At 53.9% G+C, this 25,576-nt stretch overlaps 1 protein-coding gene across 1 annotated transcript in view; it reads left to right on the top strand.

Annotated features, from left to right (window-relative positions):
- The first annotated feature begins 220 nt into the window (after positions 1 to 220).
- SLC38A8 (solute carrier family 38 member 8) overlaps positions 221 to 25,576 on the top strand; it is a 27,834-nt gene continuing 2,478 nt past the window's right edge. Inside the window, exons 1-9 of the mRNA XM_024735820.1 lie at positions 221 to 409; positions 4,743 to 4,941; positions 12,067 to 12,208; positions 13,026 to 13,127; positions 16,303 to 16,360; positions 22,075 to 22,189; positions 23,499 to 23,646; positions 24,027 to 24,235; positions 25,431 to 25,482. Coding sequence (XP_024591588.1) covers positions 221 to 409; positions 4,743 to 4,941; positions 12,067 to 12,208; positions 13,026 to 13,127; positions 16,303 to 16,360; positions 22,075 to 22,189; positions 23,499 to 23,646; positions 24,027 to 24,235; positions 25,431 to 25,482 — 1,214 coding nt within the window. The remainder of the gene's footprint in view (positions 410 to 4,742; positions 4,942 to 12,066; positions 12,209 to 13,025; positions 13,128 to 16,302; positions 16,361 to 22,074; positions 22,190 to 23,498; positions 23,647 to 24,026; positions 24,236 to 25,430; positions 25,483 to 25,576) is intronic.

Raw genomic sequence — 25,576 nt, 5'->3', positions numbered from 1 at the left:
GCGTGAGGACCGGAAGCTAGGGGCAGGTGGTTACATAACGCTTTGGAAAGGGGGGAGCAGACGCTCGGGAAGAGGGGTACAGAGGCTGGGGGGGTTGGGACAGGCGTCCTGGCTCTGGCTGGATCGAGGAGAGACGCATCCCAGCTGGAGAAGGGTGCCGTGAACTGGGAAGACAGTGCCGGGACCACCCCCTCTCTCTGCCCCTCTGCTGCTTCTAGCCATGGAGGGACAGACCCCAGGAGACAGAGGCCTTTTGGAAAAGCCGGTCCCCACGGCCGCCCGCCCCAGTCTGTCCTCACTGGGCGCTGTCTTCATTCTCCTGAAGTCCGCGCTGGGCGCCGGCCTGCTCAGCTTCCCATGGGCCTTCCACAAGGCGGGTGGGGTGGCCCCCGCTTTCCTAGTGGAGCTGGTAAGCCCGTGGGGAGCATTTTGGGGCGGGGGGCGGGTGTCCGGGGGCAGGTAGGAGCTTAATTTTATTTTGCCAGCTAGAGCCCTGGGTGTTGCTTTTGCAGAGCTGCCTGTCTCCGAAATTACTCCTGTGGCTTTTGCTTTTCCATCCCGCTCAGCTCACGAAGGGAGGAGGGAATCCCCCTGTAGACCCGGGGCCGAGAGCATCCTCTATGTGGCTGAGGGCCTCGCAGCCAGGCAGGGGGTGTGTGGATGGGGGGGGGGAGGTAGAGGCGCGCTGGGTCCCTGCGGAGCGCTCCGCACCTGTAGCCAATGAACCTGGCCTTTCAGCTGGGGAGGCGCTGTCTCCGAGCCACAGATTGACTTCTCTTGCCTCCCGGTCTCGGCTCCCCAGTGATAAGCCCAAATCTCGTGGGCGGGTACGGACTGAGGCCGCCGTGACGCCTCCAACCTGCACGGCATCAGTGGTGTTTGGCCAGCTCTGCTGGCTGCGTGTGGAGCCTGAACTCTCTCCCTTCCCAGAAAGTTCCAGGGCCCGACCGTCCTCAGCGGGAGAGAGCTGCCGATGAGCACAGCTTCATGTTATTAGCAGTCTTTTCCTTGAGCTGATAGGAACCAGGCATTTCGTGGTAAGCTCTTTGACGGGCATCATCTCGAGTGCTTTTTTCTGGCAGCTGGCTGATAATGGCCCCATTGGTGGGCCCATGGGGCCTTTCTTGTCCTTCTGGAAGCTGCCAGGTGCTGCCCTGTGTAGTGTCTGGTGTAACCCGTGCCACCCCCATTCTGGCTGAGCGCCTGTCTGGCGCCGGGTGGCTGAGACACTGTGGTCTCCGTCCTTGTGAAGCTTGTTCTAACAGGGAACTCGAACAAGATTCAAGAAGTCAAATGACACAGTGTCAGATGGTGGGCAGCGTGACAGGTGGGATGACATCTGTGGGAGCAGGAGGGGGGCAGAGAAGCCCCCGCCAAGGCGGCACTGAGCCCCAGCTTGTCCAGGTGCACGTAACGGGCAACAGAGTGGTGTTTGGATGTGTGCGGCAGAAAGGCCGCGCTTCTGGAACAGAGAGCCCGACCTCCAGCCGCAAAGGGTCAAGGATAGAGCGGAGGGGGCCCGCATGGGGGTCCGTGGTCAGGCACAGACGGACCAGTCCGAGGACGCCAGGCAGGGCTGAGGCAGGGACGTGGCGCGCCGCTCCGCAGGCTCCGTGCGGGGTCTCCCGGCACCTTTCGGGAGTACGGACGCTGACTGCCCAAGTTTGGGTGGACCTGAGATCATGCATCTCTGACAGGCTCCCGGGTAACACGGATGCTGCTGGGGTGGCTTGCTCTTGGCACAGGATGGTGTAAAGATCCCATCTTGGGCAGGCAGACAGCCTTCGGGAGAGAGGACCCCAAATACGAATAAGTGGAAACTCCCGACAAGGGGAGAAGTCAGGCTGGTAATAGCAACTTCCCCATCATTTCCTGACTCTCCCCTCCTCTTAGCCAGTGAGACTTCTGTCCTGTCCCCAGGTACAAGGCCTCCCCTCGGACAACAGGAATGTTTAAAGATGCCTGCCACTGGGAGGTCAGTGGTGTGAGGTTTTAGGTCTCTAATGGCCCCATGAGCACCGGAGGGTTAATGAAATTAACGAGCCTGGACCCTCCTCGGCTCCAAAGAGAGGCGCGCCTGGCCAGGGGCTGTGAGGGCTCTTTGCTCACTGGCTGCTAAGAGGCTCAGGGACCGTCTCGAGGGTCAGCCGCTCCTGCGTGGACAGCTCACTGCGTTAGCAGAGAACGCACCTTCACTGGCAGAGGCTCAGCCTGACCCCCCACCCCGCTTCCCTTCCCTTCCCTTCCTTTCCTTTCATCCCCAAATACCTACGAAGCACCTGCTGTGTTCCGGGTGCTTTTCTGGGGCTAAACGGTAAGCAAAAAAGACACGATCCCAGGCTCCATGGAGCTTAGAGTCTGGCGGATGAGCGAGACAGGGATCCTCACACTGTATGCACAGTTGTGAGGCTGTGGCCTCAGGCCCCTGGACCCAAGGACCACGACCTGGGCCGCGTAAAACAACAGAAGTGTATTCTCTCCCAGTCTCGGAGACCGCAAGTCCGAAATAAGGTGTCGGCAGGGTCCTTCCTGCCTCTCCAGCTCCTGGGGGCTCCAGACGTTCCTTGGCTTGTGGCCACGTCACTCCAGTCTCTGCCCCATCGCCACATGGCTTTCTCTGTGTCTCTTCCTCTTCTGTCTCTTATTAGGACACTTGGATTTAAGGCCCACTTGGCTTATCCAGAATGACCTCATCTCAAGATCCTTAATTTCACCTGCAAAGACCCTTTTCATTTAATTACATGTTCATTATTTGCATCTGCCAAGATGGCTTCCAGTAAGTCCCTTTCACAGGTTCTGGAGATGAGGATGTAGACAAACCTTTTGGGGGATTTGACCCAGCACGGGGAAAAAAGTGGGCCCACGAGAGGTGTGGTTCTGCCAGAAGCGGAGGGTTGAGCCCACCTCGGGGGTGAAGTGTGGGGAGGCTTCCTGGAGGAGGTGACCTTGGATAGGAGGGGGGAAGAGTAGGAGTTCCCCAGGTGAGGGAAAGTGGTGGAGGCGGGGGGCGGGGGGTGTTCCAAGCAGAGGAACCGGCATGGGCAGAGGTCGAGGGGCTGGAGGGAGTGTGCATGTTCCTCCTGGCTCTGAACTTTCAAGTTTCTCTCAGGCGGTCCGGTTTGATGTTCCCTTCAGCAGCCCTAGTTGTGGCTTCTGGCGTAAGAACGAGTCTGCTGTTCAGGGGCACGAACTGTGTCTGAAGACGGCCATGCTGGCTCTCCCGGGCTTCTTGGCTGAGCACCTCACAGCTCCTGCGTTGTTCTCCTCCATAGAAGGGTGGGAGGGGCGTTTGGCCGTGGAGACGAGGTCCAGCTTAGGGACAGGTAGCCGTCCATCCTGGAGAGGCTCAAAAACTGGGGGGTTGTCGAGTGGCGCAGATGATTTGGAAAGCAGTTTGTAAGAAATTGCTAGAGTTGACCACACATCTCCCCTGACACCCAGGAATTCCACTGCTCGGTGTGTGTCCAGGAGAAGGAAACGTGGGTCCTCAGAATGACTTCTCCTAGAATGCTCAGCTCTTCCTTCATAGTAGCCAAACACGCAGAACAGCCCAGATGTCTGGGAACGGGATTGGATCAACCAATTGTGCTTCTATCCACACAGTGAAATAGTGCTTGGCAAAAATGGGAATAAACTTTACCGATGTGCCCGATAGGGCTGGCCCTCACAAACGTTACCACTCGGTGGAAAGGCAGATAAGAAAATGGCTAAAAGCCGAAAAATATTAGAGTGGTTTTTTTTCTGGGCACGGGGACAGAAAGTGACTGGGAAGGGACAGGAGGGAACTTCGGGGACGTGGTAACACTTCGTGTCTTGGTAGGGGTTTAGGTGGCACGTGTACGTTGGTTATACCCCTTCCAGTGATATACTGATACACAGTTAAGACTGCATTTCACTGTGTGTACATTTTATCTTACGAGAGGGACTGTAAACACGCATCAAGCTCTAATTAACGATACGCACGCCCACATCTTTAGGGGGAAGTATGCTAATTAATATCCACAACTTGCCTTGAAACGTACCCCCAAGTTTAGATGGACGCATGGTAGAGATGTGATCAAATAAGCACAGTGATCTCCTAGTAGAATCTAGGTAGTGGGTACATGGCGTTCATTGTAAAATTCTCCCAACTTTCCTAGATGTTTGAAAATTTTTCAGTGTTGGAAAAAATTCCAGCAGAGCACTGGAGAGGGAGTCTAGAGAATAAGAATGACCATCATTTCTTGAGCAGTTACCACGTGCCAGGCACTGAGCTGAGTGAGTTATGTGCTTTGTTTAAAGCAAATGCATCACAACTCTCCAGTAAGGTAGATGGTATCATCCCCATTTCACAGATGGGAAAACAGAGGTTGATGGTGGGCCTCATGCCACAGAGCAGGTGAGTGGCAGAGTTGGAATTGAACCCAAGTATGCCTGCTTCCTAACCATCATGCTTTATGGCTCTTCACCTGCAACGCGTGTGATCTTAGGAAAGTAATTTAAACTCTGAGTTTCTGATGCCTCATTTGTCCAACTGGTGTGGAGTGGTGGGAACCCCATATTCACAGACGTAGAGCCAGTGCGGCTTCTAGAATCCACCTGCTTTGCAGCTCTGGTTTCAAGGGAGGGGGCTGGTCGCTTCTCAGGTAGAGGCCCTAGGCTGTAGGCAGCCGTGGCCTCTGCAGGTGAGACCCGGAGGGAGTGGTATCAGCGTCCTGGGGGGCGGTTGTGGGCACACCTGGCCCCATGGTCCTGTTCTGCAGGTCTGCTTGGTCTTCCTGATCAGTGGGCTGGTCATCCTGGGCTATGCCGCCTCCGTCAGTGGCCAGGCCACCTACCAGGGCGTGGTCGGAGGGCTGTGTGGCCCCACCATCAGGAAGCTGTGTGAGGCCTGCTTCATCATCAACCTGCTCATGATCTCCGTGGCCTTCCTCAGGGTGATCGGGGACCAGCTGGAGAAGTGTAAGTACCTGCCCTGGAGTCAGGGGTGATCCCGGGTGTGGAGCTCGCGTCTCCCGAGCTCCTGGTGGATGAGCGGGACGTCGGCTCGGGCCCTTGGCAGGCAGCAGAGGCCGAGACCACTGCCAGCTCCTAATGTCGTGGCGAATGGAGGTGCAGGGTTAGTAATTACCACCACAGTGAGAGTCAAGGAGCTGGAGGGAGCTGTGCTGGGGATCCAGTGGGGACTCGTTCTACAGACGGGGGGGTGGCACCAACTGCAAAGACCCCTGTGAGAGAGAACCGGCAACACCTTGAATTCGGGGATGTCAGAGCTGCTCAGCCCCATGCTCCCTTGGCCTCTAGTCCCCCCACTAACAATTTCCCTCTAAGCACCTCTTTGGCTGCGTCTTACCGATTTTGATATGTTCTGATTTCACTTTTAATCCATTCAATCCTTAGCTAATTTTTGCTATGATTTCCTATTTGACTCATGGGATGTTTAGAATTGTGTGATTCAATGTCTAATTATTTGGGAGTTTTCTACTTGCCTTTTTGGTTTCTTTTTTTTTAAATTTTTTTATACAGCAGGTTCTTATTAGTCATCAAGTTTATACGCATCTGTGTATACATGACAATCCCGGTCTCCCAGTTCATCACACCCCCACCCCCACCCCTACCACTTTCCCTGCTTGGTGTCCATACGTTTGTTCTCTTCGTCTGTGTCTCAATTTCTGCCCTGCAGACTGGTTCATCTGTACCTTTTTTCTAGGTTCCACATATATGCGTTAATATATGATATTAGTTTTTCTCTTTCTGACTTATTTCACTCTGTATGACAGACTCTACATCCCTCCACGTCCCTACGTATGACCCAATTTCGTTCCTTTCTATGGCTGAGTAATACTCCATTGTATATATGTGGCACATCTTCTTTATCCATTCATCTGTCGATGGGCATTTAGGTTCCTTCCGTGACCTGGCTATTGTGAAGAGTGCTGCAATGAACATTGGGGTGCATGTGTCTTTTTGAATTATGGTTTTCTGTGGGTATACGCCCAGTAGTGGGATTTCTGGGTCATATGGTAATTCTATTCTTAGTTTTTTAAGGAACCTCCGTACTGTTCTCCATAGTGGCTGTATTACTTTACATTCCCACCAACAGGGCAAGAGGGTTCCCTTTTCTCCACACCCTCTCCAGCATTTGTTGTTTGTAGATTTTCTGATGATGGCCATTCTGACCTGTGTGAGGTGATACCTCATTGTAGTTTTGATTTGCATTGCTCTAATAATTAGCGATGTTGAACAGCTTTTCATGTGCTTCTTGGCCATCTGTATGTCTTCTTTGGAGAAATGTCTATTTAGGTCTTCTGCCCATTTTTTGATTGGGCTTTTTTTTTTTTAATATTGAGCTGCATGAGCTGTTTATATCTTTTGGAGATTAATCCTTTGACCGTTGATTCATTGCAAATATATTTTCCCATTCTGAGGGTTGTCTTTTCGTCTTGTTTGTAGTTTCCTTTGCTTTGCAAAAGCTTTTAGGTTTCATTAGGTCCCATTTGTTTATTTTTGTTTTTATTTCCATGACTCTAGGAGGTGGATCAAAAAAGATCTTATGCCCACTTTCTGGAGAGTTTTTATCATAAGTGGGTGTTGAATTTTGTCAAAAGCTTTTTCTGCATCTATTGAGATGATCATATGGTTTTTGTTGTTTAATTTGTTAATATGGTGTATCACATTGATTGATTTGCATATATTAAAGAATCCTTGCATCCCTGGGATAAATCCCACTTGATCATGGTGTATGATCCTTTTAATGTGCTGTTGGATTCTGTTTGCTAGTATTTTGTTGAGGATTTGTGCATCTATATTCATCAGTGATACTGGTCTGCAATTTTCTTCTTTTGTAGTATCTTTTTCTGGTTTTGGTATCAGGGTGATGGTGGCCTCATAGAATGAGTTTGGGAGTGTTCCTTCCTCTGCAATTTTTTGGAAGAGTTTGAGAAGGATGGATGTTAGCTCTTCTCTAAATGTTTGATAGAATTCACCTGTGAAGCCATCTGGTCCTGGAGTTTTGTTTGTTGGAAGATTTTTAATCACAGTTTCAATTTCATGACTTGTGATTGTTCTGTTCGTATTTTCTATTTCTTGCTGCTGTAGTCTTGGAAGGTTGTACCTTTCTAAGAGTTTGTCCATTTCTTCCATGTTGTCCATTTTATTGGCATAGAGTTGCATGTAGTAGTCTCTTAGAATGCTGTGTATTTCTGCGATGTCTGTTGTATATCCATTCACGTTTAAAGTAATTATCGATATGTATGTTCCTATGACCATTTTCTTAATTGTTTTGGGTTTGTTTTTGTAGGACTTTTTCCTCTCTTGTGTTTCCCACTTAGAGAAGTTCCTTTAGCATTTGTTGTAGAGCTGGTTTGGTGGGGCTGAATTCTCTTAGCCTTTGCTTGTCTGTAAAGCTTTTGATGTCACCATCAAATCTGAATGAGATCCTTGCTGGGTAGAGTAATCTTGGTTGTAGTTTCTTCCCTTTCATCACTTTAAATATATCATGCTACTCCCTTCTGGCTCGTAGAGTTTCTGCTGAGAAATCAGCTGTTAACCTTATGGGAGTTCCCTTGTATGTTACTTGTCGTTCTTCCCTTGCTGCTTTCAGCAATTTGTCTTTAATTTTTGCCAGTTTGATTACTGTGTGTCTCGGTGTGTTTCTCCTTGGGTTTATCCTGTATGGGACTCTCTGTGCTTCCTGGACTTGGGTGGCTATTTCCTTTCCCATGTTAGGGAAGTTTTCGGCTATAATCTCTTCAAATATCTTCTCAGGTCCTTTCTGTCTTCTCCTTCTGGGGCCCCTATAATGTGAATGTTGTTGCGTTTAATGTTGTCCCAGAGGTCTCTTGGGCTGTCTTCATTTCTTTTCATTCTTTTTTCTTTATTGTGTTCCGCAGCAGTGAATTCCACCATTCTGTCTTCCAGGTCACTTATCTGTTCTTCTGCTTCAGTTATTCTGCTATTGATTCCTTCTAGTGTAGTTTTCTTTTTAGTTATTGTATTGTTCATCTCTGGTTGTTTGTTCTTTAATTCTTCCAGATCTTTGTTAAACATTTCTTGCATCTTCTCGATCTTTGCCTCCATTCTTTTTATGAGGTCCTGGATCATCTTCACTATCATTATTCTGAATTCTTTTTCTGGGAGGTTTTCTATCTCCACTTCATTTAGTTGTTTTTCTGGGCTTTTATCGTGTTCCTTCATCTGGTACATAGCCCTCTGCCTTTTCATCTTGTCTTTCTGTGCATGTCGCCTTTTTGGTTTCAGCCTTAAATGCACCTGGTCAGAGAACACATCTGTATAATTTTGGCATGTGAGACTTACTCTCTGGCTCAGCATGTGGTCTTTCTTGGTGAGCTCTTAAAGGGTGTGTATTCTGTGGTTCTTTGGTACAGTGTTCTAGAACTTTCCATTAGGTCAGGGTGATCCAGAGCTTTGATCAGATCTTCCAGGGCCTTGCAGATTTTTGGGGCAGTGGGGGAGTCTAGTTATTCTGTCAGGTTATGAGAGAGAGAGTGTTAAAGTCTCCAATTATGGTTGCAGATCTGTCCACTTTTCCCTTTAATTCTATGAATTTTTTGCTCATGGTTTTTGAAGCTCTCTTATGAATAAGCACACACAGTGAATTGCCTTTTTATTATGAAATTTCACTTTTTGTCTCTGTAATGCTTTGTGAATATACCTGTGAATGTAGCCTCTCCAGCATCCTTAAGATTAGTGTTTGCACAGAATTTCTTTTCCCACCCTTTTACTCTGAACCTTGGAATTTTAAAATGCACTTCTCGTAGACAGCATATGGTCGGGTCTTGCCTTCTTATCATCTTGACAGTCTCGGGTTTTAATTGGCATATTTAGACTTTTACTTGGAATGTAATAATGACTGATGGTTGCATCTCAGTCTATCATTTTGCTGTCTGTTCTGTCTCTTGAACCGTGAACAAAGGTCCCTGATGCAGGGATATGGAAATTAAAGACTCCCATGTTGTGGGAAGCACTCTTATCCTACACAAAAATGAAAGTTGGTGGATCTGAACCAACTTTAAATTGGCACTGAAATGCCCTGCCTGACAGTGGCAAGTAGAGGTCATGTCGGATTTCAGTTCTGGTCAACTGGTGGTGCTGCTCTGCTGAGATGAATTCTGAGGTCCTGCCGTGTTGAGAAGGATTCTGAGGGCCTGACTTATTGGCAAGGATCTGAGGGGCTGCTGTGATGGGAAGGATTTTGATGGGCTGCTTTGTGAGAAGGATCCTAGGGGCTGCCGTGTTGAGGAGAATCTTAGGAGCTGCTGTTTTGAGGAGGATACTAGGGGCTGCCCTGTTGGGAAGAATCTTAGCGGCTACAGTGTTGAGAAGGATTCTGAGGGCCTGTTGTATTGGGACGGATTCTGATGGGCTGCCATGAGAGAAGGATTCTAGGGGCTGCCTTCTTTAGAAGAATCTTAGGGGCTGCCGTGTTGGGAAGGATTCTGAGGGCCTCCATGCTGAGAAGAATCTTAGGGCCTGCCGTGATTTGGAGGGTTCTCGGGCTGCTGTGTTGCGAAGGATTCTGAGGTGATGCTGTGTGAGAAAGATTCTAGTGGCTCCCACAGCAGGAAGAATCTTAGCAGCTGCAGTGTTGGGAAGGATTCTGAGGGGCTGCTGTGTTGAGGAGGATTCTGAGGGGCTGCCTTGTTGGGAAGGATACTGAGGGGCTGTGGTGTTGGTAGGGATTCTGAGTGGCTATCCTGCTGAGGACAATTCTGAGGGCCTGCTGTGTTGAGAAGATCTGAGCTGCTGCCATGTTTAGAATGATTGTGAGGGGCTGTCGTGTTGGGAAGGATTCTGAGGGCCTCCGTGTTGAGAGAAACCCTAGGGGCTGCCGTCCTTTGGAGGATTCTCAAGGGCTGCTGTGTCGAGAAGGATTCTGAGGGCCGGCAGTGTTCAGAAAGGTTCTGAGGGGCTTCCGTGTTAGGAAGGAATGTGAGGGGCTGTGTCTTGAGAAGGGTTCAATGGGCTGCCACGTGAGAGGGATTCTTCCTGTTGAGGAGGCTTCTGAGGGCCTCAGTGTTGAGAAGAAATTAGTGGCTGTTGTGTGGAAGAAGATTCTGAGGGGCTGCCATGTTGAAAATGATTTTCAGGGGGTGCCCTGTTGAGAATAATTTCGGGGGCTGCTGTGTTGAGGATCTGAGGCCCTCAGTGTTGAGAGGAATCTTAGGGGCTGCCATGTTGAAACTGATTTTGAGGGCTTCCCTGTTGAGAAGGATTCCGAGGGGGTGTCATGTGAGAAGGCTTTTGAGGGCCTCAGTGTTGAGAAAATATGGGCCACTGTGTTGGGAAGAATCTTAGCAGCTGCCATGCTGAGGAGGGTTCTGAGGGGCTGCCATGTTTAGAACAATCTTAGGGGCTGTCGTGTCCCTAGGATCCGACGGGGACTTGCTACGAAGGGTTCTGAGGGGCTGCCATTTGCGGAAGGAGGAGGTGCTGCCGTGTTTAGGGGGATTCTGAGCGGCTGCTGTGTTGAGAAGGTTCTGGGCTCAGTTAGTGGACCACCTGGAGAGAGTATTGATTGGAGGCATGCCACCCCAGCTCTGGATGGATTGACTGGTGGGAGGAGAGCATCGTTTGCGTGTTTCTGGTTAGATATTCAGGGATATGTCTTTCTGAAGGCAAGTCCAGGTTACTTGGGCTGAAGGCTAATTGGAGGTTAGGGTTTTTGATGGAGTCATTACGTTCATTGGGTACAAGTGACTGTAAACGATGGTGCCGAGGACACCAAGGTATGGCCTGGAAAGTGAGGGCTCAGGAAGGAGCTGGGCACCCCAGATGGCAGAGGGAGTGCCTTCCTGGCTTCAGGAGTCCAGATGTCTAAGAAGGGCTTGCCCCCCATCCCAGGCCACGTGGGGCCTGGGACTCACGGAGATCTCTGTGCACCTTTGGGTACGCGCATTCCCTTGGCCTCTCTGGCCAGGAAAGCCTGCCTTGCCTCCCTCAGGGGAGGTCTCTGTACCCTGAGCTCCACGTGGAGCTGTCCCGTTGCGTCACTCCAGTAGAAGCAAGCCATTGTAGTCAGGCCCTTGATCTCTTTTCATCGCGTGCTTTACGGAGCACGTGAGAACCGGAAGGGTTATGTTACAGCAGTGCCAGCCCCCAGAGTGGGCTGGGAACCAGCTCTCGGCACTTCTATCCGCGTGCTTCCGGCCTCAAGCCATCTCGCTGTCTCCCCTTGGGTCTCCCCCTCCCCCATCTGTCTAGCCTCTTCTATCTGATAACTCCAAATTCTCCGTCTTACTGTGGTGGAATCAAAACGGGTCCAGACTCTTAGGTGTTCCTTCTCTTGAGAGGTTGATGGGGTCTGTGTCCCCTCCCCCGAATCAGAGCGGGCTCCTTGACGGCTCGGCCTGGCGGAGGAGGGCAGATGGGACACTGCCAGTTCCAGGCCTGGCCTTTAAGAGGACGGCACCTTCCGCCTTGGGCTCGGGACCCCCCAGCTGTCGTGGACCAGCCTGCTGGACGGTCTGCAGGGGGTGCCCCCGCGGAGCCCAGGCATCCCCACCAGGCACCCTGTGTGAGCGCAGCCATCGAGGACCCTCCAGCCCCGCCCCCTGCCAAATACCCGCGAGGGCCCCCAGCCTATCTGGTGCGGAGCAGAAGTGGCCAGCTCAGCCCCGCCCTAATTCTCCTCTCTCTAATAACGGGGTTGCCCTGGGCTGCTGTTTGGGGGAAATGTATTCCAGGCCCCGACTTCACTGCACACACCCTTTGAGCCCTTGAGTAAACAAGAAGGATCTTTTACAAACAGGAGGGCCTGGGTGCCTCAAGGGCAGACCCTTGTGTCGTTTGCTGCCGATTCCAGCTCTTAGAGCAGCGCCTGCCGGGCGGAAGGAACTCGGTGAAGGTCTGTTGAATGAATGCCTACAGCGTGTTCCCTCCGTCCTGGTGGCACGTGACAAGGTCCCCATCATGCTTGTCATCCCAGCCCTTTAAACTCACGGGGATGACTCAGTGCCCACGGCGAACCCACCCGAGGACCCAGAGCTGGGAACCCTGTGGCCGAGGCTCTTCAGCTGGGGGAGGCCACGCGGGGCTCGCTGCATCTCCTTCCCTCCCTCCCCCTAGTGTGTGACCTGCTGTTGCCCAGCGCCCCGCCAGCCCCGCAGCCCTGGTACACCAGCCAGCACTTCACCCTGACGCTGCTCTCCATGCTGGCCATCCTGCCCCTGTCCGCCCCACGTGAGATCGGCTTCCAGAAATACACAAGGTACAGGCTGCAGCCCCTTCCTGGCAGGACGATGGCTGGGGCTGGGTCCCCACCTCGGCGGGCACTTGGTGGGTGATTTCTGTCCACCTGGGATAGGGGAGCTGCTAGCACGGGTCTTCCCATTTGCAGAAGGGGGAAAAAATGTTTAATTACACAAGTCATACATGTGCCTGATAGAAAATACAGATAAACAAAAAAGAAATTTACCCGTAATGACAGGACCTGCAGCTGACATTTTGTTACCTAATGATTGTAGACTTTTTCTGCACACACACGCACATAATGCTGGCACGGACACACACACACACTTTTTCCCATTTTACCGTTTGAGGCTCTCCATATACTTTTGCAAAAATTAAGCCTGGCAAAAGTCTTCACACAAGTGTGCGACCCGCCTTCCCCTGTCGCTTAATGAAATGGAACAGAGAAAGAGTGGGCAGGATCCCCTTGCCCCCCGGGCACCCCCAGCCCTCGCCAGCCGAGTCAGGGTCCTCCTTCCCCCTATGCTGTGGCCCAGCGGGCAGTGTCCCGACTTAGATGCTGAATCCCAGCGGCTGTTGGTGGAGAGACGGGGGCGCCCGTAGCGATCACAGGCTCACAGGTCTGACCTCGCTGGGCCTGAGCGCGGCCCTGCCCTGCCTGCCTGGAATGCTCTTCCCGCTGTCCCCATTGTGCAGATAAGGAAATGGAGTCCAGACACTGGCCTGACACCTTGCCTGTGTGGGCAGAGCTGGCATTGAGACCCCGCTCCGTGTGGCTCCCCAGGCCCTACCTCACCATAGAGGCCCCCTAACGCTGCGCTCCGTCCATGTGTTAGCATCCTAGGCACCCTGGCCGCCTGCTACCTGGCCCTGGTCATCGTGGCACAGTACTACCTCGGGCCCCAAGACCTCGCTCGTGAGCCCCGCCTGGCGTCAAGGTGAGTCTTGGGCGATGGCTTCCCGGGGCTGCTGTGAGGGCCGAGGGACGCTTCTCCCCCCAACCCTGCCTATGGTTTGCACAGAGCCCTGGCTCGTCCCGTGAAATCCTTCAAGTCTCTGATGCCGTAGAACTCAGCAAAACCTCCTTTCCTGGGACTTCCCTGGCGGTCCAGTGGTTAGGACTCTGTGCTTCCACTGCAGGGAGCGTGGGTTCAAGCCCTGGTCGGGGAACTAAGATCCCACGTGCCACACGGTGCAGCCAAAAAAAAGCTCCTTTCCTTCTTCAGAACGACAGTGCTATCACTAGTGAGGACGGGGGACAGGCTAAGGGACACGGAAGCACTGGACACCCCGCCAGCCTGGGGCTCCTAGGCTGTTGCAGACGCGTTCCCCACAGCTCAGGGGCCGCAGAACCAGCCAGCAAGATGCAGGTGCGGGGGCAGAGGCCAGTGAGGCCCAACGAGCCTGACCGAGGCCGAGAGTGGGAGTGGGCCTGGGGGGCGGGTATCCTGTAGGGATGCAGAGCTGCGGTGAGGACTTCAGTTTTGCACGGAAGCCACTGCAGGGTTTTGATCACAGCAGGGGCTTGAAATCAAATCGGCTGGTGGCAGGCCAGCTCCATGAGCCTGTGACCTGTGACATCCCCCAGGGTCCTGGGCTGAGAAAGGCCCTGCGCTTGGTTTAACGCCCTGCTGTCGCCATCCTGAAATCCTTGACTGCTGTTGAACAGGGGCCGGCACTTTCATTTTGCACTGGGTCCCGCAAATCGTGTGCACCCTCCTGGAGGGTAGGTTGGAAGTGGAGTGAGAGAGAGAGAAGAGAGTCCGGGTGACTCTGAGCTTTGGCGATGCCGTTTCATGGGCTGGATGGGGCGGGAAGGGGTCGGGTGGGGATGTGTAAGGTTGGAGACGGCTGTGAGACACTAAATAAAGACGTCAGGGAGCTGGTCAGACTGTGCGCCTGGAGTCCAGAGAGGCCTGGGCTGGAGAGAGGAACATCAACCCATAGACGGCGTGGAAGTAAGGCCAGGAGCCCAGGTGAGAACTGAGCTGGTGGCCCTCCGCCAGGCCCTGGGGGATCAGCGAGAGGGATGGCAAGTTAGCAGCACGTGTTAGCTTCTTGGGGCTGCTTGTAGTAACACATGAGCACAAACCGGGTGGCTGAAAGCAGCAGCAACTTCTCCCCTGGTTCTGGAAGCTAGAAGTCCAAAATCAAGGTGTGGGCAAGGCTGCGCTCCCTCTGGAGGCTCCGGGGGAGGGTCCTTCCTGCCCCTCCCAGCGTCGGTGTTGCCGGCACTCTTTGGCCTTCCTTGGTCTGCACATGCTTCGCTCCAGACTCGGCCCCCATGGTCACACGGCCTCTGCTCTGTGTGTTTCCGCTTCCTATAAGGACACCAGTTGTTGGGTTAACTCCCAGCCTACTTCAGTGTGACCTCATCTTCATTTAACCAATTACATCTACAAAGACCCTTTTTCCAAATAAGATTTCATTCCGAGGTTCCCAGTGGCTATAAATCTAGGGGGACACTGTACAACCCAGGACAGAGGATAATAGAATCTGGGTCTCAGAAGTCAGCAGAATTTCAAGAAGGTTGGGGTGATCGCCACCAGCTGCCGCTTCTGGGTCACATGGGGCTGAGCCCTGGCGCCTGATTTGGCCACGGAGGCCGCTCGATGTGGCTGAGTTTCATCAGGGCAGGAGGCGGGGTTGAAGGCCCAGGTGGATTGGGTTCAGGAGAGGGGGAAGGGAAAAGCCGGGAAAGAGCTCTTCTGAAGAGGGGAGAAGCGGAAAGTGCTGGGGCACAGAGGCCACGGCCCGTGTGGCCCACGGCACACCGACGGCATGATCCAGCAGTGGAGGAAACCCGATCAGAAGAGGGCCAGATCCACTGCTCATCTGTGGCCTTGAGTCTGCAGAGGGGAGGGTCCTGCTCTCTGGAAATGGAGCCTCCAAGGCTGGAGCTTGGGCGGTCTCACCCACGGGAACAGGAGAGGACGGCACGTGAGGCCCAGAGGACGCAGGCAGGCAGATGGAGCCGTGGGAGCGTGGGCGCTAAGAAGCTGGCCATCGGCTGACAGTGCTGTTGAGGAAAGTCCAGGAAGGCAGGGCTTGGCGGGGAGGCTCCGTGATCTGCACCCAGAGTTAGGAGGCGGCCGGAGCGCAGCACAGAAGGGGAAATAACACCGTGTGACTTTCGCCGTGGCTGCTGTGACACGTTCCTGCCAGACTTGGTGACTTAAACTACACAAATTTACTCTCTTACAGTTCTGATATCAGAAGTCCAGAATAGGTCTCACTGGGCTAAAATCAAGATGTCAGCAGGGCTGTGTTCCTTTTGGAAGCTGTAGATTGGAATCTGTTTCCAACTCCTAGAAGTGCCCACATTCCTTGGCTCGGGGCCCCTTCCTCCATCTTCCAAGCCAGCAAGGTTCCATCTCTCTGACCCTGCTTCTCTGGTCACAGCTCCCTCTGACCATAGCTGGGGAAGGTTCTCTGACTGCAAGGATCCTTGGGCTACGTTGGGCCGAGATCCTCCAGGGTCATCTTGTGTCGTGTAAGGTTCCCAGGGTTAGGACATGGATCTCTTTGGGGCCCACTCTTCTACCACAAGCAGGAAACCCTGATTCTATAGCGGGTGCTGTATATGCTCCCTCCACTATGTGTCCCTAAAGGTGCCGGAAGCTGGTACGTAGAGCTGATTATTAAAGGAAGCTGGAGGGCCACCATGTGGGGACCACTGAGAGGGCTTGACGTGAAGATTCTGCCCCATGCACACCTCAGTTCTCTTGGACAGAGGTCAAACCATCCTTGCCCTGTGGGGTCTGTTTGATGGATGCTCCCTGTGCCGCCAACCACCCCAGCCCCTAAGCTCACTGGGCACAGGCAGCCTCCAAGGGAGGCTGGGAGTTCCTCCCAGCCACGCCCTGCCCAAGTTGTGCCTGCAGGGAGAATGTCAAGTTACCATATGTCGGCACAGATGTACTTAGAAAGTGCAGCATTTAACGTGCAGCCTTTTCCAACCCCCCAAACCCGGCAGTGGACGTGGTTTTTAAAACCTGTCTTACAGTCACGCTTAGTTATATCTTGCTGGTGGTGTTGAAAACTCATTTTCAAGTTGAAGGTTGTTTTGAGTTTAACTTTTTGTAACAAACACCCGTTTTCATCTCTTTACAGTCCTTTCTCCTGGGCCTCCGTATTTAGTGTCTTTCCCACCATCTGCTTCGGATTTCAGGTAACCTTGGCGTCCGTGTTGCAGAGGGTGGCATTTGCAGGCTCTGGGGACTGCCTGCTCCCTCAGGAGAGCGTGGCCTCCCTGTCGGGAGAAGCTCAAGGACTTGTTCCAGGGTGAGATGGGCTGTCTTTGGGAGACGGTGCATGTGGCCGGCATCTGGGCTCGGAGCTGGGAACCGGCCCCGCCGACAGCCAGCAGCAGCACCTTTGTTTGTTGGGTCTGGGGTCGAGTGTGTGGGCCCGGGACCTGTCCCCTCCTTTGCGAAGTCCTCACGGCCGAGTCGCTACGCCTGGGGACCTGGAGCGGCCTGCTTACGTAGAACGCCTTCGTGCAGGTGGCTTCTGCCGCGGGGGCCTGGAGGCTTGCCGGCTAGGAGGGCGGGAAGGTGCGTGGGGAGCTGGCGGTACTGCGCAGAATATATAGACTTTGATAGAATGGTATGGAGTGAGGAATTCCGTGCGCGGAATCCAGTGGAGGGGCTTCCGCCGCAGCGCTGGGTGGGGCAGATTCAGAGATGCCCTTTTCCAGGCGTAGATGCCTGGGAGGAGTCTTGAGCAATGTGTGGGAGGTGGCCAGCTAGAAGGGGAGGGCGCTTCAGCTGGAGAGCCCCGGAGGGGGCGGGGGTCCCAGGCTGGAGAGCTGCAAGGGGCTGGGCGGGGCTGGAGGGGCGGGGCTGGCGTTGGGCTTCGCTCCCCGCCTTCTGGGCTTTCCTGGGGTCTCGCAGTCTCCTGGCAGGTGGCAGCTGACTCCCTTGCTCCATTGTTTATTTTAGGAAAGATTTGCCTCTCTCCTAAAAACAACCACCTCCCCACCACGACAACAACAAACTCGCCCCCAGTGAAATCCAGTTCTCGAGGGAAAGTGGCTCGGGGTTGACAGTGTCTCAGCTTCGTAGCCTGAGCGGCTTCTTGCTGTGCTCACCAGCCAGCTCCACTTTGTGTTTGTCAGCTTATGTTTTCTTTGAGAACCACTTTTTGGGGAAAAGAAAAGTCCTGAAACATTTCCGTTGCTCTTTTTTATAAATGAGTCGCTGTAGCGTTTCTGGGGCTTAGCAAGCCGCTTACAGAATTTCTCACGTTTCTTCCTGCACACCCAACATTTTGAAAGATGGAAGGCGACGATTTTGCTGTCAACCGTTTGGATGTCGTTTAGCCAGTCCTCTCTCGGGTCCCCGAGCACCATATGGTGTAGCAGGCTCGCGCTGGGCAGGGGTGCGGGGTGCTTTCCAGATGCTTGTGAGGAGGTGCCCCCCTCACCTTTGCCTCGGCTCCCTCATCCCATTCTCCTAGCAACCGAGGCCTGGGCTGCCGTTTCCAGGGACACGAGATGCGGAGATGGGGGAGCTGGGAAAGGATGTGGATTGCAGGGCGGGGGTGGGGCAGAGAACTAGTTGCCGAGGCCGGGGATAGGGTTGCCAGGGTCCAACTGGGGAGGATCTGGGGAGATCCTCAGAGAGAGACAGGGATCTGGGGGTGGGGGAACTAGGCGCAGGTGAAGGTGGAGGGGAGCCGGGTGAGGAGTGGCGCTGGGCTGGAGGGGCTGCTGTGCGGGGGAAGGCGTGGGCGGTCACCTGGCGTCATCGGGAGGTCGGGTTCAAACACACCGCTCCCCACAGACTTAGCAGCGGGGCACCCCGTCCAGCCTAAGCAGAGTCGGAAGGAGGGGCCTGGGGGAGCACGGGTTGTGGGTGCAGGCTCTGCTCCCAGACACCCTGGCCACACGCGGTACTTTTCCCTTGTTTGTGTTTTTTTAATTGAAGTATGATTGATTTACAACACCGTGTTAGTTTCAGATGTACAGCACAGCAATTCAGGTATATGTAGCTGAATATATACGCATATTCGTTTTCAGATTTTTTTTCCTTTAGAGGTTATTACAAAATACTGAGTATAGTTCCCTGTGTTACACAGGAGGTCCTTGTTGGTTATCTGTTTTATCCATCGTAGTGTGTATATGTTAATTCCAAACTCCTACTTTATCCCTCCCCCCATCCCCCTTTCCCCTTTGGTGACCATAAGTTAGTATTCTATGTTTGTGAGTCTTTTTCTGTTTTGGAAATAAGTTCATTTGTATCTTTTTTTTTTTTAGATGCCGCGTATAAATGATGTCATGATACTTGTCTTTCTTTGGCTTACTTCATTTAGTATGATAATCTCTAGGTCCATCCATGTTGCTGCAAATGGCATTATTTCATTCCTTTTTATGGCTAATATTCCATTGTACATATGTACCACATCTTCTTTATCCGTTCATCCGTCAGTGGACATTTAGGTTGCTTCCATGTCTTGGCTGTTGTAAATAGTGCTGTAATGAACATTGGGGTGCGTGTATCTTTTCGAATTATGGTTTTCTCCATATATATGCCCAGGAGTGGGATTGTAGGAGCATATGGTAGTTCTGTTCTTAGTTTTTAAAGGAACCTCCATACTGTTCTCCATAGTGCCTGTACCAATTTACATTCCCACCAGCAGTATAGGAGGGTTCCTTTTTCTCCACACCCTCTCCAGCATTTGTTATTTGTAGACGTTTTGATGACGGCCATTCTGACTGGTGTGAGGTGGTACCTCACTGTAGTTTTGATTTGCATCTCCCTAATGATTAATGATGTTGAGCATCTTTTCATGTGCCTGTTGGCCCTCTGTGTGTCTTCTTTCCCCTTGGTGTTTTTAAACGGCTTTGAGATACAACTTACGTGGCGTACAACTCACCCCTCTAACGTGTACAGTTCAGTGGTTTTTAGTATGTTCACAGAGTCGTGCAGCCAACGCCACCATCAATTTTACAACATTTTCATCACCTTCAAAAGAAACTTGTACTTATTACCAGTCACTCCCCATTCCCCTCTTGTTTCCCTCCTAGCCCCTGGCAACCACAGATTTTTTCTGTCTCTCTGGATGTGCCTGTGCTGGGCGCTTCATGTAAGTGGAATCATACAGTATATGGTTCTTTGTAGCTGGCTTCCTTCACTCGACGTGGTGTTTTGTTTTGTTTTTAATTTATATTTCTGGCCGCGTTGGGTCTTCGTTGCTGTGTGCGGGCTTTCTCTAGTTGCGGCGAGCGGGGGCTTCTCTTCGTTGCGGTGCGCGGGCTTCTCATTGCAGTGGCTTTTCTTGTTGTGGAGCACGGGGTCTAGGCGCGCGGGCTTCAGTAGTTGTGGCGTGCAGCCTCAGTAGTTGTGGCTCGCGGGCTCTAGAGCGCAGGCTCAGTAGTTGCGCACGGTCTTAGTTGCTCCGCGGCATGTGGGATCTTCCCGGACCAGGGCTCAAACCCATGTCCCCTGCGTTGGCAGGCGTATTCTTAACCAGTGCGCCACCAGGGAAGCCCCACTCACCATGGTGTTTCTGAGGATCGTGCGTGTGGTACACGTGTCAGGACCGCGTCCCTTTTCACGGCTGAATGATATTGCACTGTTTGGAGAGTCCATAGCTTGTTTTCCCTTTCTTCAGCTGGTGGCCGTTTGGACCGTTTCCACTGCTTACCCACTACATGCTCCTCTGCCCCGCATCCCATCACGTAGTGAATAGTGAGCTTGCTATTGGCCAGTCAGCGTCCTGGATGCTGTCCCAGCAGGGCAGCCCTGCCCTCAGAAGCTTTATTTCCCGGCATAAGACCAAGAGAAACACAACCCAGGAGGCTTAGGAGAAACAGGAAGAAGGGCAGGGCCCCATCCTGCAACCACCAAGCATTCTCTCCCCCATGTCTGGGTTCCGGGGTATAGGAGGTGGGAACGTTGATCCTGAGTTCCACTGCTTGTTGGTTGAGGGCGTGTGTGCGTGTGTGTGTACGCGCACGTGCTTGCCCCAGGCTGGACGCCGCCTCTGTGGCTGGAATCGGGAGGCCTGAGGCTGGTGTGCCCCAGCCCCTCACAGTGGGCACTCCATGAGGGTGGGGACTGTGTGAGGCTGGTTGATGGGTACCCCACACTCGGAACAAGGGGCACTGATATAAGGACCTGAGTGTGGAGAGCTGGGGTTGGGTGCAGGGAGGCCTCGTGGCTGTAAGTGGGGCAAAGGGATGGATGATTGAGTAACCGCCGGAGTGCCCTTCACCCGTGGGCCAGGCTCTGTGCTGGGAATGAGGGAGGCAGGTGTGTCTGACACCACATACCTGACAGACGCTGAACCAGCAAACCCAGATGTGCTCACATGGGGGGCGTGAGAGCAGAACTCAGCCAGCTGGGGAGGAGGGCTTTCCTAAAGGCTGAGTAGAAGCTGGCTGGACCAGGAGACATCGCAGGCAGAGCACACAGCATGGGCAAAGGCCCTGAGGCAGCGAAGAGGGACCATGGTGGGCTGAGCTCGGTGGGCGAGGGGAGCAGGGCTCTCGAGCCTGGGGAGTGGGCAGGCATGGACGGTCATCCTGTTGGCTTTGATCAGAAGTGAGTAAATGGATGTGGTGGTGGGAACCCTGCCCCAGGAGCCTGGGAAAATCCCAGAACCCATAGGGCACATCCAGATACAGCAGCACCTCTCACCCCTGGCTGCTCATCAGGGTCTCCTGGGCTGCTGATAAAACACCGCTGCCCAGGACCTGCCCCAGATAAGTAAAGTCCACATCACAGGTGGGCTCCTGGCATTGGCTACATGTATTTTATATTTTTAAAACTTTGACCATGTGGGCTTCCCTAGTGGCGCAGTGGTTGAGAGTCCGCCTGCCGATGCAGGGAACGCGGGTTCGTGCCCCGGTCCGGGAGGATCCCACATGCCGCGGAGCGGCTGGGCCCGTGAGCCATGGCCGCTGAGCCTGAGCGTCCGGAGCCTGTGCTCCGCAACGGGAGAGGCCACAACAGTGAGAGGCCCGCGTACCGCAAAAAAAAAAAAAAAAAAAAAAAAAAAAAAAAAATTGACCATGTGATACAGTACGTAGGAAGTATATAAATCATAAGTATGTGTACTCCCATGAAACCATCACCCCGATGGGGATATAGAACATCGTCCGCACCCCTGGAATGTTCCCTCAATAGCACCACCCCACCCCACTATTCTGCCCTCTGTCACCACAAACGGTAACTCTCAACTGAGGGTGATTTTGCCCCCTAGGGGACATTTGGCAATGTCTGCAGACATTTTTGATTGTCACACCTGTGGGGGAGGCTCCTGGCATCTAGTGGGTTGGGGCCAGGGGACGTGATCCGCATCCCGCCATACACAGGACAGTCCCCAAGCATGAACAATGATGCGGTTGAGAACCCCGTCCTGGCTTGTTTGGCTTGTAACTTGAACTTCACGTACATGGAAATGTTCTCCTTTGGCGCCTTTTGCTCCACGTTACAGCTGCAGGGCTCTCTGTGTTGAGGTGTGCAGTTGTGTTCGCCCCTTTTCAGTGCCGTGTAATATTCTACACATGAATATCTGGCGACTTCTACCTTCTGCTCTTGGTGGGCATTTGGGTTGTTACCCATGTTTTGGGACACTGATACTTTTTTTTTTTTTTTGCATTTTAAAAAATATTTTATTTATTTATTTTTGGCTGTGTCGGGTCTTAGTTGCGATGCTCGGGATTTTTGTCGTGGCGCACGGGCTTAGTTGCCCTGCAGCATGTGGGATCTTAGTTCCCTGACCAGGGATTGAACCCACGTCCCCTGCATTGGAAGGGGGATTCTTTACCACTGGACCACCAGGGAAGTCCCAAGACACTGAGACTTTTTAGATGGCGCCAGGTGGTTCTAGCGCCCAGCTGGCTCCACTCCCGTTGACCCTGCTGCTCCCTTGCAGTGTCACGAAGCTGCCGTGTCCATCTACTGCAGTATGCACCACCAGAGTCTCGGGCACTGGGCCCTCGTCTCCGTGCTGTCCTTGCTGGCCTGCTGCCTCGTCTACTCGCTGACAGGTAAGGCCCGCACGGGGTGCCCGGGACCTGGGTGCGGAGCAGTGGGAGAAACCGGGATAATCACAAGTGTGTATGGAGACCCTACCGCGTCCTGGGCGCAGTGCTAAGTGGTTTGACTGCCTGTGCTGCTTTTGTCCCTAACACCCCCAGGAGAGTCCACAATTCATAGCGGAGGCCACTGAGGCTCAGAGGGTTGCCATGGCTTGTCCAGGGTCTCCCAGTTAGACGTGGCAAAGCTGAGATGCAAACCCTGGCCTGTCTGTCTCCTAAGCCCCTGCTCTTCACGCCCCACGCCCCTGCCTGCCCGTCTCGTGGGATGGCGTCAGTGATGGCTGTGCGTCAGTGATGGCTGTCGGAGCATTAGATCCAGGCAGTGGTTTACAGAACACTCTCTTGGATGCACTGGGTTTCACCGTCCACACGCTGCCACAGGAGGGTCTTCAGAGGTGACAGAAGTGTGGCTCAGAGAGGGGCTGTGCCACACCCGAGGTCCCACGGCACATCCGGTGCACAGCCCAGGGCCCGGGCTCAGGCTGACTACTGGCCGCTTTCCTCCAGCCCAGCAGCCCTTTCTTTCGTCAGCCTATCAGAGTCTCTGATTCAGGGAGCTCTTGGGCTCCCACAGATGTGTCAGGGGCCTTGGACACTTGCTGGGTGACTTCTGTCTAGCAGGGGAGGTCTCTCTCATTCTGTGGCCCCTGAGTTGGACCCGGTGATTGAGAGTCTCCTTCAGATGGTCCAGGGCCAGCAGGATCCTGGGACTGGAGAAAAACCAAAGCAAACCACAGCTCTTGGTCAGCGATGGATGTCTCAGGACCGGGCAGGTGACGCGGAGGCCGAGAGGCAGTGCTGGGTTGTAGGGTAGGGACCTGACTTCTGCTGTAATGAGCTGTGTTATTCCAGACAGTTGTTGACACCTTGGGTCTTGATTTTCCCCGTCAGGAAAATGGGCGCACTGACAGCTTCTTTCTCTAGGTGCTCTAAGGGTGGGGTGGACAGGGCACGAAAAGCATTGTTCAGACTGCTTCCAGTCAGTCCACGCCCACGAGGGGGTGACTTGTACGGGTGCCGTGAGCTGTTTGGAAGAAGGACAAGGGACAGTTTTGCCCAGCAGGAGTTTGAGTCAGAAGGACCAGGATCCTGTAGACTGAGGACAGGAAAGCCCTGGGAGATTCTAGAACTTTCTGTCAGCTCCTAGGGGAAACCTTAGCAGCGGCAGATCTGGGTGCTGTCTGCGTGTCGGAGTTGAGGTGGGGGGACAGCATTTTTCTAATCAGCTCTCTTGTGTTCCCCCCTTTACCCTTCACAGGCGTGTACGGCTTCCTGACTTTTGGGACAGACGTTTCTGCTGACATCCTGATGTCCTACCCAGGCAACGACGGGGTCATTATCGTCGCCCGGGTCCTCTTCACTGTGTCCATCGTGACTGTCTATCCCATCGTGCTCTTCCTGGGGAGGTGAGGCCAGCTCGTGGGACATGGTTCAGTGCAGAGCATAGCACCCGTCGAAAATTAGCACGTGCCAGGCACCACGCCAGCCCATGTGGCGTGGGGACTGTCTTCACCTCCGTTTCCTAGAGGAGGAGACGGGCAGGGGAGTCAGGTGGTTTGGCCAGCGTCGCCCAGCTGGTGTCAGGACTGGAGGCTGGCCCCCGGAGCTTGGCGGCCCAATGTGGCCCCGCCCTGTCGGCTTCCCATGTGCGGCGGGGGTTCCTGGGGAGTGAGCCCTGCCGGTGTGCAGGGCAGTGGTGGGGAGCACTCTGGGGCATCCAGTGGTGGGCGAGTGCAGGGCTACAGCCCCCGGGAGCCCGTGGGAGCCCATAGCGCGTGGCCTCCAGGTCAGTGATGCAGGATTTCTGGAGGAGGGGCTGCTGCTGGGCGTGTGGGCCCCAGCGCCTGGCCGAGCCCTCGGGGCCATGGGTCCGGATGTTGCTGACCGTCCTGTGGGTCACCGTGACGCTCGCCATGGCCCTGCTCCTGCCCGACCTCAGCGAGATCACCGGCATCATCGGTGGCGTCAGCTCCTTCTTCATCTTCATCTTCCCAGGTGAGGGCCGTGTGTGGGGGGTGGGAGCCCGCGAGGAGGGATGGCTCCCACCCTGTTTACTGGGCCAGGCGCGGGGGGCCGGGGCTTCGCACACCTTCCCTCATTTAACATCTCAGTGGGCGTGCTGTTATCAACCCAGCCTACAGATGGGAAGACGGAGGCCCTGAGGCCTCCTGGGTGGAATAGCTAGCATGTAGCGGGGCCGAGTCAGCCTCACAGCCTTGTCTACCCTCCCGCTGCTGCCACTCACTGTCGGATTTCATTGAATATTTTCAATGATATGAAACTCCTGTGGTTGAAAGGTGCCCCACAAACATCTTCCTCCTTGTCCCCCAATCTGGGAGGCAAACACAGTTTCCATGATGGATGGGTTCCTAGGAAACCTTCCCAGTGTTAGTGAGTGATGATGTGAAATTCCAGCCAAATTGGCCTGAGGGTTATCCCGGCCTGGCAGACCCAGGGTGGCCAAGGCTAGGGGCTTCCGGAGAAGGGGAAGCACTGCAGGGGCAGAAACCCCAGATCCTGCGGCCCCTGGCCCTGGGAAGCGCTCTCAGACACGAGTGATGGGGTCCGAGTGCCTCACCACCTCCCTTGGCTTCCTGCCCCCGCTGGCCAACCACCGTCTAGGGCGGATGGACCAGTGATGCTGTGTCTTGAACACACAGTATGGGTTGGGAGTCCGTGTCCTGGGTGGGGCCTTGTAGCTCTAGCTGTTTCCCGTGCTGGAAAGGACGGGCCAGGATAGGCTTGGCAGCGGGGAGATCCACAGGATCTTTAGGTAGAGCTGTCTGGCTTCAAATCTCGGTAGCACGATTAAAAAAGAAAAAAAAAAATGACAGAAAGAAAAAAATAACAAAGGCAGCTGGTAGTTGTCAAAGGCGTCCCAGGGGTGAGGCCCCGAGTCTGGCCCTGACCCACTGCATCTCATCGGAGACGTGAGTGTGTGCTGTTGTTGTCGCTGGAGAGGCCAAGGTGTTAGGGGGTGTCGAGCGGGGACCCCACAGTGGCGCCATTAGCCACCATTCGGTGCCCACTCTCCAGGGGCAGGGTGAGCCTGCGGGGCCACTTTGGGCAAAGGCCCTGGCAGCCTCTCGGGTCCCTGGGGACTGCTGGGTGTTGGTTGAGCCCTTGCGAGCTCGGGGCTGCTTTGGGTTCAATAACGAAGAGCTGGTGCGACCCCGTGTCTCCTCTGCAGGTCTGTGCCTCATTTGTGCCATCAGCGTGGAGCCCGTCAGACCCCGAGTTAAGTAAGTGTGTGCATGTGAGGGTGTCGACTCTAGCGTGTGCGGGGCTCAGCGGGAGGGGCGTGTGAAGGCTGCTCGCCTGCCGGGTCCTGCGTGT

The sequence above is a fragment of the Neophocaena asiaeorientalis genome, unplaced genomic scaffold (genome assembly GCF_003031525.2).
Source record: "Neophocaena asiaeorientalis asiaeorientalis breed wild unplaced genomic scaffold, Neophocaena_asiaeorientalis_V1.1 scaffold40, whole genome shotgun sequence".
Classification (NCBI taxonomy): domain Eukaryota; kingdom Metazoa; phylum Chordata; class Mammalia; order Artiodactyla; family Phocoenidae; genus Neophocaena; species Neophocaena asiaeorientalis.
Note: the sequence above shows the minus strand (reverse complement) of the source record. Positions and strands in the feature narration are given on the sequence as shown.